The 21408-nt window shown below is 36.7% G+C and overlaps 1 protein-coding gene across 4 annotated transcripts in view; it reads left to right on the top strand.

Annotated features, from left to right (window-relative positions):
• LOC127948716 (uncharacterized) overlaps nucleotides 1-21408 on the top strand; it is an 80620-nt gene that overhangs the window by 13175 nt on the left and 46037 nt on the right. For 3 of the 4 annotated variants that reach the window (XM_052545361.1, XM_052545362.1, XM_052545359.1), the window contains one exon: nucleotides 3349-3380. In XM_052545361.1, coding sequence (XP_052401321.1) covers nucleotides 3349-3380 — 32 coding nt within the window. Of the gene's footprint in view, nucleotides 1-3348; nucleotides 3381-3614; nucleotides 3693-3830; nucleotides 4021-6618; nucleotides 6736-7292; nucleotides 7475-21408 lie in introns of all 4 variants that reach the window. The other variant, XM_052545360.1, reaches the window with a different exon arrangement.

Genomic DNA, 21408 nt, shown 5'->3' with positions numbered 1-21408 from the left:
GAATTTTCGGTCCGCCATTTTGATTTATGTTGAAAACCTACTTTTTCTAACTCCTCATCAACCGTTAGTCAAATTTTCACCAAAATTGTATCAGATGATCTTCAGACTGTGCTGACAGAAAGTTATGGACCGTTTGGACCGTAACAAAACCGTTTTTGCATTCCACAGCGACGAATTTGAGGCACAATGCCAAAATTACACTTGAGGCTGTATCTCTGGAATGCTTAGGCATATTGACACCAAACTTTTTGTGTGTTATTGTCATCTCACACAGAACACACCAAAATGAATTGATTGTAGCGCCACCTGTTGGTCAAAAGTGATAGGCCTTTTAATCTTATTACTAGTGGTTGTCTTTATGATTTTTCAGCCATTTCAATTACAACCATCCTAAGATTGTTGTAGTTGCTCATTGTTGAATTTGGTGTGATGATCCATGCCATGCTTAGCAGCCAAATGTCCCGCTGGAGTGCTTGCCCCCATAATTGCTGCTTGCAGCTATATTTATTATTATTATTATTATTATTATTATTATTATTATTATTATTATTGCAATGCATGCAACCATCAATGGCATTACTTATATGAATACGATCTTTCTGCTCTATTATAACGCATTTTAATGGCTAATTTTAGGCAAAATAAGACTTTTAAAGACCCTTTAAAGACCTGGGCCTGTATTCATAAAGATAATAAGAATTCTCTCAGAAAACTCTTAATTTAGCTTAAAAACTTTTACTTAGGAGTCTTAGCTTATGAGTGATTCAGGATCGATCTGAGAGCAACTCTGAGTAAGGAAAAGACAAAAACGTTCATCTTAGTGAGGAGGCGGGGTTGACCCCGTTGCTATGTATGACAATCTTTTGAAGACTGTGATTGGTTGGTTGTCCAAGAAGGAAAAAAAGAGTGATTTTAAGTATAGGGTCTATTCTAATTCTCACTTTGAATTTACATGCGTAATTTTTCCTATTTGACCGTTCTCTCTCTCTCTCTCTCTCTCTCTCTCTCTCTCTCTCTCTCTCTTACACACACACACACACACACACACACACACATTATATGTGTGTATATTAATAATTTTTTTATTTACCATGCTTTTAATTTCCTATGAGGTATTTGATTGGCTTATAACTTATAATGATACAAATTGTTCCACTCTTTCCAATTACAGTGATTGCTGTCCTATTTAAGTGGCGGTTCGAATGTTGGTTTTAATGTATCAAACATGGAATCAAAACCAAGAAGGGCGAGAAAGCCAAACTGGACAGAACAACAGTGTTTACTGTTAGCCCAGTTAGTGGATGAACACAAGGACATTCTTAAAGGAAAATTTGGGCTGGGTGTCACAGCAAGGGACAAGGAGCAGACATGGGAACGTATAGCACAAACTATTAACGGTTCATTCCCCCTGCTTGTGCGCACCTATAAGCCTGCTATATTCATAAATGCATTTTTTTTGAGCCTGCAAGGTGGGAATGTCCAGTGGAAACTAAATGAACTGTGACACAATAAGATGTTCTGAAAGTGCTGTAATTGTTTGTGTGATCACTCTGCTTACAGAAGGTTGTGCCGGCCCTAAATCATCACTATTGCATTGTTGCATTTTCCCAGTTGCCAAATATCATAATGTAGTGATTACTTTAATTTCTGGCGCTATGGCATTTCTGTGCTGTGTCGGAGATGTTAGCACGTCTCTAACAAGTTCAATCACAAACATGATCCCTGCACGATCTAATCTATAGCATCTTATTAACTCACTGTCATCCATTGTCTGCAACACATTTCTTCTGCCTCTTCGTCTTTCTGCCATTTTCTCTTCTGCTAAAGAAACTCTTAAGCCTCCTAAAAGTCCTCGTCTGTGCTCCTTACAAGCTTGACCTTAAGAACTCTTTTAAGGGTTAAGATGCTTTCTGAATTACTTTTTTTTTTACTACTTTTAAGAGTAAACGCCCACATTTCTAAGAATTTTCTTAGAATTTTGTCACTTGGAGCTACTTTTTGCATTAAGATTTTTTATGAATACGGGCCCAGCACTTCGAATACTCTATTATAAAACATGTCATACGTTTTTTTAAATCGCACACATTTGCAAAGACACTCTCTATGATTATGACCAAAGCATCCTTACAATTAAAAGACTTCACTGCCACTGAATCTCAAATCCATCATATCTTACAAACATCCAGATGTGAATGAACTTGGACATGCACATTAATACCAGTCAGTACGGCGCGCACACATATTTACGATACTTGACGTCACCACGTTACTGCACATGCATTTCATAGACATACCTTACGTCCCTTTGCACATGCACAGGTAACACATAAGTGACATCACCATGCTACAGTCTGCAGCAAGGAGTACGTGACAGAAGGGGGGTACAAACATTATAAAACTTTAGCTGTACAAACAGAAAAAAAAATCAGAAAGCATGAGATAATGCTTACACTGCTTTCTCTGTTTATTTATCCTTGAATTCTACATTACGAGAAGGATTTTTGCATCATAATCAAGATTAATTCATATTACATATGTGACATATGTTTCAGAGTGTTTTTTTTTTATTTTATTTTTTTCGTACATTATGCCCAGGGGGTTGGAACAAAAATGTGCAACAAACAGTAAATAAGTTTCAATATGGAATTAATTGTGCAGGGCTTTCTTTGTGCTTGATAATAAAATAAAAATAGTTAAAAGTGTATTGAGCTGTGAAAGAGATTCTGTTCCCAAGGCGGCTTTCTGTGCATGTGATCTGAGACTGAGAGAAATCAAGTGTGCATTCGAAGCACTGCTTCGTGAAGCTTTTAAAACCTTTGTGAAACATTTGTTTTGAACCAGTTGTTCAGAACATGAATCAAACCTCCACGTTAAAGCCACATGGTTTTCGTAAACAAGGCTTTGTTGCATCACAACTGCTTCAATATGGAAAGATCTCTTTTAAAGATATATGGGAAGATCTCTTTTGGTTCCCATGAAATGCACTTGAGTGCAAAACTCTGCAGGTTTACTTTATGATAATCTGAACAGCTTTCAGTGGGAGCAACTGTAGTATAATAATATAAAATAAAGCAGCTAATAATAACATTAATAATAATAATAATAATAATAATAATAATAATAATAATAATAATAATAATCAAAGTCTTTAGGAGAGAGAAAAATACTGGGAGAGGACAAACATTTTTTAGATAAAATAAAAAATAAAATAATAATAAAAAATAAAACCTTAGGGCTTCTGTACTCATAGACAACATTCATCACTTATTTCTAATTTGTGCGTTGCACAAATTACATCTATATAATTTGCTGTTTTGTTTGACCTGATGCTGATTTCTGTCATTGCAGTTAGAGATATAAAGGTGCCAGAAGACTGCAACGTAAGTTGAGTTTCTGAAATTGAAGTTTTGTAGCTGGCCTCACAGCTTTTATGAATAATAGTACAGACAGCATGAGATGTGAATTGGTAGATATTTGAAATATGAATGCTTTTCTATTTATTGTTGATGGTTACATGCACAAACTTACATTTGTTTGCTATTAATATTGCAAAACATGATTTAAAATCACAGATTATGTTTTATTTACTGTATAAAACTTGGTTATGATTTCAGAGTCAGACCCCTGGAGGATGTTTTCAAAAGATTTTTGAGCAGATTGAGACGATCACAGATCAAGTGTTTCCTTTAAATGTAAGTCTTCAGGAGAAAATGTATAAATTAATAAAATCTTATTTAGATAATATATGACAGACATAGCAGTGCTGGCTTTCTTGTCATTTACATGAACAGTAACTGTATTGAACTGCATTTTTCTGATCAATAAATTAGACTGTGACAGACATTTTGACTGTGGCCTTCAACGCTTCAGAGAAGATTATAGAGTCATCATCATCAGCAAGTCGAGCTGAACTAGCCTCTTATGGAAACCGTGTGTTAAAAACTAGTGAGAAGCTAATTTCTACATTAGTGAAGCCGACAGACACAAGTGCCAGTGTCAATTTTACTCTTCCTGCTATAGGTAAGTGAAGGCACAATTGTTATTGATAACTGAAAATCTGATTATATATTACATCAGTAACTTTATTTAGTCTAGAGAGCAGTGGTGGGTAACTAATTAATTTTGTTATGAACTTATAAAAGAGCAGGAAACACTGCCTGCATTTTTTGTTACGCATGTCAAAGGTCAGCATTTTATTTAGTTTTTTTTAGGTTTTGGAGAACACAGAAATTGACACTGCTCTATTTTTATATGGGAACAACCAGCAGTGTGTTAAAAGTAACACTGAAGAAGTACTGAAGTTAATGTGGTAAGTGATGATTGAGCATTAGTGATGAACACCTGCTTTTAACAAGCAGAATCACTGAAAAAAAAAAAAAAAAAGCTCAAGAACTTTGTTACACACAAGATCCACAAATATACCCTTAAAACAACAACTGACTTCCTGACGCAGCCTTAGGTCGGCATACACTGTGTGATTTCAACAACACTTTTGTTAAATACCACTGTACAAGTATATTGTGTTTGATGTCAAGCCAAAGCACAGAATTTATGTGTTCAAACTCACTATACAGTCCAGTTGTCAAGCTGCGTGTTGACTGCTCACAGTATAATAGAAAAAGTGTAGCCTCTATTGCTTCAATCCAAATCACATGCCCAATCGCCATTGTTTCTTTTCTGTTTTCACACAGATGCAGTGAAGGGAAAAAACATTAAGATTATTTGGTTCATAGTTTCGCTTCAGCTGTGCACAACCCTCATGAAGGGTGTCCAAAATTCAGAAATTCACCTAACCATGTGATTGTCACTCAGGAGAGGCTTATCACCTCCCATCACCCCCTATACATTCCACTTCAATAGACGCATGACAAAGCTGAAATTTGTCCTGACTCAAAAAAATTGTCGCACAAGTCAGAATTTGGCTCAGAATTGGATTAAACACTTGCTAGTCACGACTGTTTCCTCAACACAGTTGCTTCTCCATTGTTTGAACCACATTAGTTCAACAATAAAGGGCCTTTGTTAATGACATCACATGCATGTGGTGGAATGATAACTTCTGCTAATGATTTGATTTGATATTTATGATTAGATTCTTGATGTTTGATTCATTGCAGGTTCCCTCTTACATGATACTCCGGTGTTCCCTTAGGATTTTATGCACATGTGCACTGTTAAAAAATGGCACTTATTGGGGATGTCCATAAATAAATGATTGCAATCTGTATATATATATATATATATATATATATATATATATATATATATATATATATATATATATATATATATATATATATATATATATATATTTAGATAGAATAGAAATGATAGATTGTACTGCTGTGAAATATTAGCTTGTGTATTGTGCCCAAGAACATCTAAGTCCAATATGTCTTATTAACAAGAAACTATGCTTCTAACCACATCGAGAGCTGTAATTCAAACTGCGTAAGTTTGCAACGCTGTTTGCGAATACACATTTGAACTATGGTTTCGGGAAAAATCTAATCGTTTAACTATGTTGGTAACTAAGGAACTTGTGATCATTGTTGGCTATCAATGGTTTTGGGAAATGCACCTCAAAGCGAGGTTTTGATGTTTTATTGAAAATAACATTAATTTGAAGTTAATTTAATAGTGATTAGTGTCACCTTTAGTTGGAATCTTGACTCTTTAACATGTTTTTATTTTTTATTTCTCTGGCTGCTGTAACTCTGAATATATGAAGCATAGTTGTTAAAGAAAGAAATTATCAGGTGATGCGGAAGACAATCATCTGATTCATTGATCTTGTTCAGACTCTCACCTGTGATTATATGGGTAGTGCGTTATTAAATTATAGTAGCTCTATAAAACTACAGCATGAGATCCATTAGGTCAAAGGTCATGTCTTACAGTACACTGTATACTGAAGTGCTCCAGTTCCCATATTGCTTTTCTTCCAATCCCAAATGTCATTAAAATCAAAACAAATGTCACACTGAGGTGTAAAATAGGCACACAAAGAAGACAAATAATTTTATTAAATCCACACAGAGGGTAAAACCACAGAAGGTAGGTGGGAGACCATGTAGAGAAATGTCACAACAACATCAATACTGGACCAAGAAACAGTGAACATACTACAACTTAAAAGGAAATATTAATCAGACACAAGAGAACCAAATTACAAAATCAAAGGGGACACAGAAACTAGGTCACACAGGGAACACTGATAAATGATAAATACACAGACTGTTACAGTACTCCCCCCACTCTGAAGAAGCAACTTCGCACCCAGGCAAGAAGGACAAAGGACGGTGGGAGTGGTTAGGGCTGGGGAGAAGGCAGTGGTGAAGGGCAGGTAGATGACCAGGGCGGATCAGACGGAGGGAGGAGCCAAAGAGAAGATAGGAGGGAGCTAGAGCTGGAGGAGCCAGGCGGGACCCAGGCAGCAACCAACTTGATTTCAAAGGGTAGATCCGATATAGGGAGGAGCCATGGTGAAGGAAGATGACTCCAGGGGGCCAACATTACAACATCAATAAAGGACCAAGAAACAGTGAACTGACTAAAATTTAAATAGGAGGGCAAATGAATTAAATAGCATGTAACTGTTTGTTTGTGTTCAATCAGAGGGTCAAGTCTTCATGGTTGGACCAAAGGTCACCTTACATAAAATGCCTCGACTTGACACAACAAATTCTTCTGTGGACATCGATCTCATTGGGATGTCCAAGAACAACACTGAAAGTATGTCAAATGTTTTAGTTTGATTTAAAAGATGTGGACAGATACATTATACCATTATCTTTAAACTACATTTACTTACTTTTTGGTTGCTGTTGTTGTTGTTATTGTAACATATAGTACAGAGGTGGCAAACCCCGATCCTGTAGAGCCTCAGCCTTGCAGAGTTCAGCTCCAGCCCTAATTAAATCTCAGTGGCCTGTAGCTTTTTAATAAAGCTTAAGACCTTGATAGCTTGTTCAAGTATGTTTGATTAAAGTTGAAGCAAAACTCTGTATGGCAGGGATAGGCAACTCCGGTCCTGAAGGGCCACTATCCTGCAGAGTTTAGCTTCAGCCCTCATAAAATCTCACCTGCCTGTATCTATCGTTTAATCCCGAAAACACTGATTGCCTTTTCAGGTGTGTTTAATTAGGGTTTCAGCTAAACTCTGCAGGATAGTGGCCCTCCAGGACTGGAGTTGCCTATCCCTGCTGTATGGCTACGGCTCTCCAGGACTGACGTTCACCACCCCGATAAAGTATTTAATGTAAATGTATTATTCTGTTTCTGTCACTCAGGATCAGCTGCTGTGGCTTTCATGAGCTATGTCACGATGGAGAATCTACTGAAGCCAGACTTCTTCAACACATCAAATGACACAGTTAAAACCATGATGTCCACTGTGATCTCAGTTACTCTTCCCAAAACCACCAACACTAAACTCACCAAACCAGTCAACTTCACCTTCAGACACATCAGAGTGAGACAGTGAAATGTGTTTGTCCAACATCTGGAAACATCTAATATTCAGTGTTCTGATATTTTCTTCATCTTTTCAGGAGTTTGATGACAGTGGTTCTCTGTCCTGTGTTTACTGGAATATCAGCGAGTGGATTGTAGATGGTTGTTCTGTTTTAGAGTTCAACAGCAGCTACACTGTGTGTTCCTGTGTTCATCTGTCCACATTCGCTCTCATCATGCAAACCAGCCGCGCACCAGAGGTACTTAACATTTCTAGTGAACTAGTGAACACTGAAGAACAGCACAGATTTGGCACTCATGTCTTCTGACATGTTTTCACAGAGTGACCCACTGCTGGAGCTGTTGAATTTGGTGTGTGTGATCGTGGGGCTGGTCTTCTTCAGTTTGGCCCTGTTGACCTTTGCCCTTTGTCAGTGGAGTCCTTTAGTGAATAATGTGGCTCGAATCAACATCTGCATCAGTCTTCTGCTGGCTCACCTTCTGTTCCTGCTCACACAGCCGTTCCTGAATCTCATACGGCCTCAGCAGGTGAGAATGATGAAGGAGCCCTACAGCTCAGCACAGCATCACTAACCCCTTTCACACTGCGATTCTGTAAAATACACGAGTGATGTGTCCCAGCAATTGTTCCCGGGTCACTAGATTTTGCACTTTCACACTGCCAGTGATTACCCGGGTATCTGCGTGCATTCACACACAACACGTAAAGGTCCCATAAAGACAAATGACATCAGGGTGTGACATGTAATGTACGAGCCAAAAATGCTTGGCACGTTAACTTTCTATTAAGCTTCCGAACAATCTCAGCGTCAGCGTAGAAAGTGAGGAACTAATTGATCTCTGCTTCATTACAGTTTGCACATTTTTTATTACTATTATTATTATTTTTTGTCACAAATGCTAATCAAATCAAAACAGCCGGTAAAAGAGTTGTCTGATAATGTGCATCATCACTACGACATATCCTTTAACGGCACTAGTTTTGTCTTTTGTTCACACAGTTCCGGGATTAAACCCGGCAATGTTACTAGGTCCCCGCTCTGGGATCAGTCCCAGAATCAATCCTGGGACATGTTCGCTTTCACACAGAAGGTGACCCAGCAATGTTCCGGCAATTTTCTGGGTCCAGCGTGCAGTGCGAAAGGGGCTGTTGAGAATCATCATAACCCTTTCTCTTGATCTTCAGGTGTTGTGTGCAGTGATCTCAGGCCTTCTGCACTTCCTTTTTCTCTCCGGCTTTGTGTGGATGTTCATTGAAGCTGTGCTGCTCTTCATCTGTGTGAAGAACCTATCAAAGATCAGCTCTAAAAAGAGGGCGGTGCTTAGTACTGGATTCCTGTGTGTGATTGGATATGTGGTTGCTCTGGTTGTGGTGTGTGTGTCTGTCGGTCTGGTTCCTGAAGGCTACGGCAGCAAAGAGTGAGTTATCTGATAAAATATAGACACAGGCTCTATCAGTGTCAAGCACAAGATTAAAATCTGCAATACTTCACCATTCAACACCTGAAAATGTGTTTCTGAAAAATTAATTCAGTTATATTGATTTTTCTTTGAACAGCTGCTGGATTAAACTGGATAAAGGCTTCATCTGGAGTTTCCTTGGTCCTGTTTGTGTCATACTAGCTGTAAACACATTTCTCATTTCTCATGACTTTTATTTATAATGAAAGGAAAACAAGGTGATTAATTACTCTTCTACTTTGCAGGCAAACACGATTCTCTTCATCAACATTGTCATCAGTCTGAACTCAGCTTTCAAAAGTCTCAATGCTGAAGTTTCACAGATTAAGCAAACCAAGTAACTTTAGTATTTAATCACTCTATAGAAAATCACATAGTCAATAAAGACATAATAATAAAGACATTCTTTCTCTGTTTCTCTGCAGGATTATGGTGTTTAAAACACTGGCTCAGTTTGTGGTTCTTGGTTGCCCCTGGATTCTGGGTGTCTTCACTAATAACAGTAAAGTGCTGGAGATCATCTTCGTGATCTTGAACTCCCAGCAGGGAACCTTCATCTTCCTGATCTACTGTGTCCTCAATAAAAAGGTCAGACACCCCTCAATTTACATGTGTAATTTGGATGTTTTCACAGAGGTCCTGTTTTTATTTTGGTGACCTGCAACTGTCACAGTGTCTGGTCTGTGTATCCCTGGGGGTCCACTAGTGATCTCACTTCCCCATAGAGTCACCCCACTGCAGGCACTACATTTCCCACAAGCCTTTGTCTGATTCATCACTGTTAATTGCACACCTGTTAAAGGGTTAGTTCACCCAAAAATCAAAATTATGTAATTAATGACTCACCCTCATGTCGTTCCAAACCAGTAAGACCTCCGTTTATCTTCAGAACACAGTTTAAGATATTTTAGATTTAGTCCGAGAGCTCTCAGTCCCTCCATTGAAACTGTGTGTACGGTATCCTGTCCATGTCCAGAAAGGTAAGAAAAACACCAGCAAAGTAGTTCATGTGACACCAGAGGGTCAGTTAGAATTTTCTGAAGTATCGAAAATAAATTTTGGTCCAAAAATAGCAAAAACTATGACTTTATTCAGCATTGTCTTCTCTTACATGTCTGTTGTGAGCATGTTCACTGCAGTGTAGGGATATCCGGTTCGCGAACAAATCCTTCGATGTAACCGGATCTTCTTGAACCAGTTCACCAAATTGAACTGAATCGTTTGAAACGGTTCGCTTCTCCAATACACATTAATCCACAAATGACTTAAGCTGTTAACTTTTTTAATGTGGCTGACACTCCCTCCGAGTTCAAACAAACCAATATCCCAATACCAATATAAAAATGACAGAATGCCTTTGATCTCCAAGCTTAATAAAACGACTTAATAATTTTAGGCTCTGTTTTCTCAAGATAGCATCAGTTTAAAATCTTTTTTTTTTTTTTTTTTTTTTGTCCTAGACATTTTATCATCCCGCATAGTTTATGGAAGTAAAGGAAAGCATTCATATTTGAATACTATTGTTTCTAAAAATGCATCTAAAATCCACTTTTTCTAACCTGTTTATTCCAAACAAACTCTATTCTGGTTCATGAGTTTCAGAGGTTAAATTGATATCATGTCACTCGTCTCCTCTCGTCTCATTCTTGTCCAGGTCAGGGAGCAGTACAGGAAGTTCTTCAGATGTCTTTGCTCAAACAACACTCAGGAATACAGCATCACGTTCAGAGTAACCACTGAATAAGTAATAAGTAATACAATTCTGCTCAAGTGCCATTAATATACAGCTGATTTTATGTAACAAAATCTATGCTTTTGTATGCTAAATGTTAAAGTCTCAGATAATTTCTGCAAATGAAAGAAAACATGTTATTCTACAGTGTCTTATTTTATAGCTTCTATATATTTATTAATATTAGTAGTAGTAGTAGTAGTAGAAGTAGTACAAAGTACATTTGTTCAATTCTCAAAACAATCACATTTGAAAACTCCAGAAAAAATATTTAATGTGCCTATGGTAAAGGGAAATAAATTACATGTATGGAAACATACAGTTATGTGGGAGTAACAATTAATAACGTTAATTAAACATAATTACATCTTTAGATTTTTTCCAAACTAATGAATTTTTCTTCTATAAAGGCCCATTTTACAGTACATTAATATTGTGATTTACTATATATATAAATAGAAAAATGTAGTTTCATGAATGAGGGACACATGTTTTATTGATATTGTGAATTTACATTTAAAACTAAACTATTAAAATAAGAAAATAAACAGCTAATGGCTTCAGTGTAAAATGAATCTGTTACTTAGCTTGAATTGCATTTTGCTTTTGTACAGGTCACATTGGTGTTTTCCTTTACTATTTGATTTAATTTCTGTAAGAAAATTTGTTCATAGAACAAAATAATAAACAATGCTAAAGAAATAGAGAAAGTGTGTGAATGTGAATTACTCACAAATGTGTGGTTTTCCTGAAACTTCACTCTTAAAAATAAAGGTGCTTCACGATGCCATAGAAGAAGTTTCTTGTCTAAATGATTCTATAAAGCCTTTAACATCTGAAGAAACTTTCTGTTTCACAAAAGCTTCTTTTTTGTGAAAGAAGGTTCTACATATCTCAAATACGGCGTTTTAAACTGTATTTGCACCCCAAAATATGCCGTTGTGATTACAAACGCCGTAAAAAACATGTAAAAATATGTCAATGACTAAAGCACAATCATCATTTAATTAGTCTCTTAAAGATGCAGTAGGTAACTTTTGTAAACATATATATTTTTACATATTTATTAAACCTGTCATTATGTCCTGACAGTAGAATATGAGACAGATAATCTGTGAAAAAAATCAAGCTCCTCTGGCTCCTCCCAGTGTCCTATTGCCATTTGCAGAAAGTCATGCTGCGCTCCCGGTAAGAAACAACCAATCAGAGCAGCGGTCCGTAAATTTGTTTGTGTTCAAAATGTAGAAAAATGTATATAATAAGCGAGTACACCATGAATCCATTTTCCAAACCGTGTTTTTAGCTTTTCCTGAATCACTAGGGTGCACCTATAATAAGTGTTTATATTCGGACTATTTTAGATTGCTTCGGGGGTATCGCGGCGGAGTAACCCAGTGCCTTTGTGATTCTTCATAGACTTAAACAGAGAGAGGTAATTCCGGCTATGATGTTCTTCCACAAGACGCAAGCAGTTCTGTTTATTAACCGCTAGAGCGTCAAAAGTTACCTACCGCAGCTTTAATTATATCATTGACTTTAACTCTTCGAAGACTTGGGATTTGACTTGAGACTAGTTTGTGACTTGAAAGGAATGACTTGGTTACTCCTCTGGTGAAATCAGCTGCTGAGTTAATGGGTGGAACAAAAATATGGCAGGACTTTTACTTTCTGACCCCTGGATTTTACACCTCTGCCTGTAAAATATCAGCTTTTTTTTGCACTCTTTGGCCACCAGGTGGTATTTTGAGTAAATGAAGCTTCCAGAAATTAACAATTTTGTCAACCACTTTGCTGAAAAGCTTAAAGCTTCATTAGGCTTCATCTCACCATCACTACTTATTGCTAAGATTTCACGTTCAGCAATTATCTTTCATCCACTTATCCAATTAACCTTCCCCATTTTATTTATTCAACTTAATACACAGATACCTTTTACTACTGCATTAGTAATTAACTGGACGTAGCTTTGAGTTTTGTTTCCAAAATGAGAAAACCTCCCTAGTGAGCAAGATAATGTTTAAAATTTGAGCATCATATCATGTAGAAGCTTATTGATAGCCTTCTTGTTAAAATGCCCAACTCCCAAACCGCACCGATCGCTGGTTTGTGTTTTGGACTTAGCAGGTCTAGCTGGCATTTCTTCATCAATGTAGATTTACCTGTGAATCAATGTCGGGTTCCGGGCAATTTTTGCAAATTGGATCAAAGTTGATATTGTGACGTTGTTTCACCTCAGTACCTTTCAACATGGGTGAATACACAACTGTTAGTTCAATTAGACATAGTTTGCATTTAGATCAACACTGTACGTTCATAAAGGTTAAAAATCGAATAACTGGCAGCAATGGCTTTACATCCAACTTCAATAAACTACCACATTCTAAATTTTTTATTTCAAAGTTTTATTTTGGAAACATTCTGTATAAAACAAGGCAAGGCAAGGCAAGTTTATTTATATAGCACATTTGTACACAATGGTAATTCTAAGTGCTTTACATAAAAGAAAGTAAAATAATCATGAAGAAAAATAATAAAAAAAATACAACATTTTTTTTTTTTTTAATGATTAAAACATTTACTTAAAATTAATTTTAAAAAAGTTAAATTATTTTAGAAAAAAGTTAGAAAACAGATGAATATAATCCCAAACTTTAGTTTGGAGTGTTTGTGCATGGATGTATTGTTAAAAACCTGTAGAAGAACAAACCAAATACAATATTTAAAGACAAAAAAAAAAAAAAAAAAACATATTTGGCGCTGCACTTGCAAAATAATCCTTTGTATTTAGAAACGCTTGTATTATTATTTTTTTTAGACTGAAACCATTTGATATTTTAGTTTTGGTGAAAAACTATAGTTCATGTGAAAACATCTTTAAGTAATGTGTCACATTACAAGAGATTTATACATTTGTGCAGTGAAAATGTTGAACTGTTTGAGAATGGAACCTGCAAAAGAAACCGTGTTGGTGGTAAAGGGGTATAGGAACATGTGACCGGTCCTGATTTGTCGACAGCCAGAGGTGGCCCTAAATTTGACTGAGACAGTTGCCTTGAAATTATTTATGCAAGAAAAACCCTTCCTTTAATGAAATGCATTTCATATTTTAAGTAGAAATGTTTCTTCAAATTCTGATGAAAATTTTAGAACCAACAGCCCCGTGCATATATGGACATGGGTTATGTCCTCATAAGTCACCCTCTCCTTGTAATACCGGTGTCATAGCCATGTCATTATACAGAGTTATATCCTGATATGACACAAAAACAAGAGCACACACACACACACACACACACACACAACACACATCCATAAATACATAAACACATTTCACGAGTTCACACTTACATGTAGTATTTATTATGCATATTTATAAGTATTTATAATGTGTATTTGGCGTGCTGTCTGGGGAAGGGCTCCGAGCTCAGGAATGGCCCGAACCTAGAGTACCTCCACCACCCCCACGTATATAAAAGTGTAAAATTAACTTTAGGTGGACGGGGGATGCTGATAAACCAGCAATGGAGACAGGTAAGTCAGCTGTATTTATACCCTAGTGTTGATTAAGTATCTGACGTGCTCCTCCAAACCTTGTTATGAAACTTCATTTCATGAGTCTACACTTACATATAATTAGCTGAAGTATTTAGAATGCATATTTGGCATGCTATCTGGGTAAGGGCTCCGAGCTCGGGAATGACCCGAACCTAGAGTATCCTCCAAAAAAGCAATCGCGGAAAGGACAGCGGTCAAGACTGGTTAATGGGATGATGAAAACATGCTTAATTTTGGATACATTAAAATTATTAATTTAGGAGCTAGCTTATTACGAACTGCAAAGATAAATGTTCTGAGTATATGTTTGACCAACTATGTATTTAAGAGGCTTTGACCAGTGGAGATCAGCCTGGGCCTTAGTGCGCTCTCGCACCTGGAGGAGAGCCGTTTTAGCTTTCCTCCAATTCCAGCAACACCTCTGGACAAAGGTGTGAGTGGAGGGGACCACAACTTTGGATTCCAAACTCTAAAAAACAGGTGGCTGGTAACCTAAACTACCTCCAAATGGGGTTAGGCCCATGGACGATACAGGTAACGAGTTATGTGCGTACTAAACCCAAGAGAGTTGTTGGCTCAAAGAGGAAGGATTCTAAAAGAAACCAAACAGTGCAACACTCTTTCCAAATCTTGGTTTGCCCTCTCAGTTTGACCATTGCTTTGAGGATGATAACCGGAGGAAAGACTGACATTCACACCCAGTAACTGTCAAAACTCCCTCCAAAATTTGGAGACAAATTGGGGACCCCTATCAGAAACCACGCCCTTCGGGAGGCCATGAATGCAACATACATGATCAATGACAATGACCGCCTTCTCCTTGGCAGACGGTAATTTTGGGCAGGGGAATAAAATGAGGATCCTTCTAGAACCAGTCCACCATGGTTATAACCACTGTGTTTGCCTGGGAGGGTGGGAGGGCAGTAATGAAATCTGAAATATGAGACCTGGGTCTCGAAGGGACTGACAGCAGCTGCAGGAACCCTGCTGGGGGTCGATTGGAAGTCTTACCAGCCGCACATACCGAGCAGGCCAAAACAAAACCACAAATGTCTCAAGCCATAGAATGCCACCAGAATCGTTGCTTTACCAAATAACTGGTACTTTGTAAAAAAGGAAACAACTGCAACTGGTCGAAAGCTGAAGATCAGCTACAGATACGTAGCATACGTATTCATTGCCATGATGTTATTAAGCCCCCGATAGTCAATGCACGGTTGCAGGGAACCGTCCTTCTTACCCACGAAAAAAAAAAACCCGCGCCTGCAGGAGATGAGGAAGCGCAAATGATCTTGGTTGCCAAAGAATCTGAAATATATTTCTCCATGGCCTCCCTTTCCAGAATGGAAAGTGAGTATAATCAACCCTTAGGCGGAGACGTAACTGGCAATCCACTACAGAGACTACAATGGGCAGATCTCCAAACTCAATCCAACGAGGAACTTCCCCGAAAGAGGAACACTCCCGAAAGAGGAAAACTGGACAAGAGGGTCTGGCTGCAGACTTGCACTTGCACTCCCAGACTTGCACTCTCAGACACTTGCCCTTCCGCTAGTGACGTCACTTGTAGTCTTTATTTTTTATTTTATTGATTTTTCTTTTTACTTTTTGTTTGAATTTCCCAACATTTTATAACAGTAACCAGGTGGTGAAGACAAGAAAAAAATTAACTAAATTATAATGTCATTTGCAATCACTACTTGCACTCTCTGCTACACTTGCAATTGATACAAATTGTGCTTGTTGCCAATGGAGACAATGCCAGTGTAGTGGTAGTGGTGAATAAACGCAACGAGCAAAGTTTCGCGTTAAGCATTTTTCCATATACAATAAACTGTCTACAACTCGTTTATATCACTGTCTTTGTCAGTTAAGCTACATTAGGTGTTTTATTTATAATGATTTTCTATAGGAGGAAAACATTTAATGTACAATTTAATGCACTGCGTTCTGTACTTGTCTGCTTGCCTGTACGGAGTTGATCCTTTTAAAATCATTTAATGCTTTTCATAATGCATGTTCATATTTGCTGGTCTGTATATACGTTGAGTTAACAACAAGACATATAGGCTATGCATGCTGAATAGTCTTTATCATCTTAGTCTGTTAGGCCACATTAAGCATTCGCATTGTGTTCATAGCCATCTGCTTGCCTTGTTGTACATTAAATAATAACTATATATCGAATTTGGTCTTTTAATTGAACTTAACGTATCCTAATACAGTATGCCATATTAAGTGTTTGTTTTTTTCTACAGGAGTAAAACGGTTAACGAAAGACTTTGTGCATAGTAGTAGGCCTACTAATTTAGTTTTTATCGTTTAATCACCGCCACAGCGTCTTGTCTCCATTGGCAACATGCACGATTTGTGTTGATTGCAAGTGACGTCACAGGTAGCGGAGAGTGCAAGTAGCGATTGCAAGTGACATTGTAATTTAGTTTCTTTTTTCTTGTCTTCACCACCTGGCTACTGATGTAAAATGTTGAGAGATTCACACAAAAACTTTAAAAAAAAAAATTTAAAAAAAATTAAAAAAAAAAAAATGAAGACTGCAAGTGACGTTGATGGTGGAAGCACAAGTGTCTGAGAGTGCAAGTCTGAGAATGCAAGTAGAGATTGCAAGTGACATTGTAATTACGTTTATTTTTTCTTGTCTTCACCACCTGGCTACTTTTGTAAAATGTTGAAAGATTCAAACTAAAAGTTATCAATAAATAGAAGAAGAAAAAAATAATAATAAAGACTGCAAGTGACATCGCTAGCGGAAGCAGAAGTGTCTGAGAGTGCAAGTCTGACAATGCTAGTCTGAGAGTGCAAGTGCAAGTCTGCAGCCAGACCCTTCTCTAACTGGAACCCAGTTTTGAAAATAGTGAAGTATAACATTACCAGAGTTTACAAATGGGTAACTTAAAGGAAACGTAACCTGCAGTAAATACCTGTGTATTTTTGTATGGCTTTATCACAGATGCTGAAGTTAGATGCTCATCTGATGTTGTGTTGCTGGTAAGTTATGTGTTAATGTCTGTCTTTTAGAGATGTATCCAAATTTTCCTGATATGAATCTCATGCATTAGGTGTTTAGGTGTATATATATATACACAGCAAAAAATCCAGAGTGAAATTAACTCTGCTGGGAGTACATGTGAGACCACACTCAAGAGTGTGAAAGTGTTAAAATAGGAGTGTTAAATTAACACTGAAGCAGAGTTAAAGTTAATGAGATAATTAAGTGATTAATTGAGTAATGATTGACCATTATTGATGAGAACTGATGTTAACATGCAGAATCAACAAAGCTGAAAATCACTATGTTTATGTCACCATTAAAGTGGTCAGTGATTGCTTTAGTTGGGCTCTTGAGCCTTACATTTTAAAGTCAGATTTGGTTTGGCTGTTACAACTGAATTGTAACAAACAGACAAGAAAAAAAATCAAAACATGGGCATTTGACCTGAATCACCAAACTCAATTAAAGCCTAAACAGATTGGATTGACCTCATTGATTATAACAACACTGTGATTGTACAGTACCCGCTAATTAAAAGGATTTCATGAAAGTTGTTCTGATAAAAAAAGAAGCTTGTTTTAGGCACACACATACATCAAAGATTAGTGTAGGAATCTCAACAACGGTGACAAACAGCATATTCAGAAAAACAGAACAACTCTAAACATTAGAAAACAAACTACTAAAAGTAACACAAAAAAACTAAAATAGAATAGTAAGAATAAAGGAAATTACTGAAACAATTCAGCTAATAATTTATTCATGGCGCAATGCATCATGGGAGTTATGGATGAATTTTGATAGGTGGCACCCAGAATGCACTGCAACATGCTTTTTTGATTTTCACCATTGTTGAGATTCACAGGTTGATTCTTGATATTTGCATGTCTAACTTAAAAGACTGTTTTGAAAGTTTTTGAGCAAACATCTTTTAAGAAATTCCTCAGATTGTATTTAAAATGCTGGAAATATGTCATTGAAGAATCACAGTGCTGCAGTAATGAACAATGTTACTTTAACTCAGTAATACAGGAATAACACTAGTCTTTGCTTGTCCATCAGTTTTATAACTTAGTTATAACTGACAATTAAAATCTGACTTAGCATTTTAGGGGTCAAGAGCCCAACTAAAGCAAACACTGACCACTATAATGGTGACACCATTAAAATAGAGATTTTCATCGTGGTGATTCTGCATGTTAACATCAGGTCTCGTCAATAATCTTCAATCATCGCTCAATTAATCACTTAATTATCTAATTAACTCTGCTTCAGTGTTAATTTAACACTCCGATTTTAACTCTTTCACACTCTTGAGTGTGGTCTCACATGTACTCGCAGCACAGTTAATTTCACTCAGATTTTTTTTTGCTGTGTATATATATATATATATATATATATATATATATATATATATATATATATATATATATATATATATATATATATTATAGTCTCAAATATAACATACTCTGTTTGTGTTTTCTGAAATATATTATTCCAAATTTTGGTACAAATTATGAATGAATGAAAATGAATTTTAAAAAAAGAATTATTATTGTTTAAAGCAGTGGTTCTCAAAGTGTCAAGCTCCTTCTAGTGGCTATGCAGGGAAATCACTAAATTAAATATAAATTAATGTTAATACATTTTAATTTAATATTTGAGTAACTTTTTTCCATTTAAGTACAGTACAGTTATGTAACTTTTCTGATAACACATTTTAATTGAATCTTTAAGTTTTTCATTTACCTGTATGTAGGCACAGTGTAGTGTTAATTTTTTAAACTTTGCATTTACAATGTTAAAGTGGCTAACTAAACAATAAATATTCTTCTTAGAAATAAAACTACCTCATTTTTTAACTGTAGCTGAATAGTTAGGCCTACTATGAAAGAGAAAGTCATGACTCATGACATTTGCCAAGTATGGTAACCCATGCTCGGAATTGGTGCTCTGCATTTAACCCATTCAAGTGCAAACACACAGCAGTGAGAAGTGAACACACTGTGAATACACACCCAGAGCAGTGGGCAGCAGTGCCCAAGGAGCAACTGGGGGTTCGGTGCCTTGCTCAAGGGCACTTCAGCCCTGGGTATTGAGGGTGGAATAAAGCGCTGTTCATTCAATCCCCCCCACCTACAACTCCTGCAAGCACCGAGACTCAAACCAGCGACCTTCAGGTAACTAGTCCAAGTCTCTAACCATTAGGCCACAGCTGCCACATGTTGCTGAAATTTAATGTTGGTCATTATGGTGGTACTTACGGGGGTTCCCTGCGGTAAAATAAAAGACACAGTCTGGGTGGGTTCCCCTCATTAGAAATCAATTTTGAGTATGTGATAGTTTATTGAAGTTAATTGTAAAGCCATCGCTGCCAGTCATTTGATTTTTAACAATAATGTACAGTGTTGATCTAAATACAAAACTCTAATTGAACATACAGTTGTGTATTTACCTATGGTGGAAGGTACGACAGTGAAGCATTGTGCTATCAAAGTTGATTTACTTTGCGAAACCAACACCTAATTCAATGTTAATCCAACGTCTACAGAACAACCATAATTCACCCATGATGAAGGTAAGACATTGAAACAGTGTTGCAATTTCAACGGTGAATCTACGTCAAATTATCAACATTGGTCCAAATTTCTAAATTGAAAGGTCATTCAGTGTTAATTCAGCCATGGTCCCTGACGTTGTTTCAACGTTGAAATGCCCATTGTGTTGCTTGTCATCTGTTGACTCAGTTTTATTGAGTTAATATAGAGTATCACTTTTTTCAGTGTACTGTATGTGCTCAGCAACATCTGATTGAAATATTATTCTAATTATCAGTGAATGGTGGTTTCAGACATTACAGTGTACTGACTCTTATTCTGCCTGAAAAAGTGAAAATGCTGTGCTGAAGGCGGGGTGATTCGACAATCAGATGAAAGGAGCATTTCAGTGCCACACAGAAGTGAAAAATAAAATATTGAACCCATGAACCGATTTGTAAATGAAAAATGTGAATAGTGCCAAAATCTAATTTTCCGTTTGTTAAACTACACGGAAAAATGAATAAATAAGCCATTTTTTTTTTTTCATATCTTGTTATTGCATTCTAAATAGGATATAAAATTATCAAAATGGGACATGGACTGATCATCATGCAGATCATGTTTGCTTTTGTTGGGCTCTTGACCCTTGACTCCTGTGTTCGTTATCTTTCTGTAACGTTGTGTAATCTATAAAATAGAGCAGTTAGAACTGTACAGTGAGCATCTAATAGCTGTTATCATAGGTTTAGATTTTGCATAATCAATTTTGCATAATCAATCCATTTTTTTTTTTTGTTTTTTTGTTTTTTACACAAAGTACAAAATGTATTTTTATATCTCCATGAGTCTTGCATGTTCACATAAACATGCCATCATCACTTCTCTATTTGTACAGGTGCTGGTCATATAATTAGAATAATCAAAAAGTTGATTTCACTAATTCCATTCAAAAAGTTAAACTTGTATATTATGTTTATTCATTACGCACAGACTGATTTATTTCAAATGTTTATTTATTTTAATGTTGATGATTAAAACTGAAAGCTAATGAAAATCTCAAATTCAGTATCTAAGAAATTCTGAATATTGTGAAAAGGTTCGATATTGAAGACACCTGGTGCCACACTCTAATCAGCTAATTAGCTCAAAACACCTGCAAAGGCCTTTAAATGGTCTCTCAGTCTAGTTCTGAAGGGTACACAATCATGGGAAAGACTGCTGACTTGACAGTTGTCCACAAGACGACCATTGACACCTTGCACAAGGAGAGCAAGAGACAAAAGGTCATTGCAAAAGAGTCTGGCTGTTCACAGAGCTCTGTCTCCAAGCACATTAATAGAGAGGCAAAGGGAAGGAAAAGATGTGGTAGAAAAAAGTGTACAAGCAATAGTGATAACTGCACCCTGGAGAGGATTGTGAAACAAAACCCATTCAAAAATATGGGGGAGATTCACAAAGAGTGGACTGCAGCTTGAGTCCATGCTTCCAGAACCAATACACACAGACGTATGCAAGACATGGGTTTCAGCTATCGCATTCCTTGTGTCAAGCCACCCTTGAACAACAGACAACATCAGAAGCGTCTCACTTCAAAAAGGACTGGACTGCTGCTGAGAGGTCCAAAGTTATGT

Source organism: Carassius gibelio, chromosome B1, assembly GCF_023724105.1.
Source record: "Carassius gibelio isolate Cgi1373 ecotype wild population from Czech Republic chromosome B1, carGib1.2-hapl.c, whole genome shotgun sequence".
Lineage (NCBI taxonomy): Eukaryota > Metazoa > Chordata > Actinopteri > Cypriniformes > Cyprinidae > Carassius > Carassius gibelio.
The sequence above is the reverse complement of the archived record's forward strand: the minus strand, read 5'-3'. Positions and strand labels throughout refer to the sequence as shown.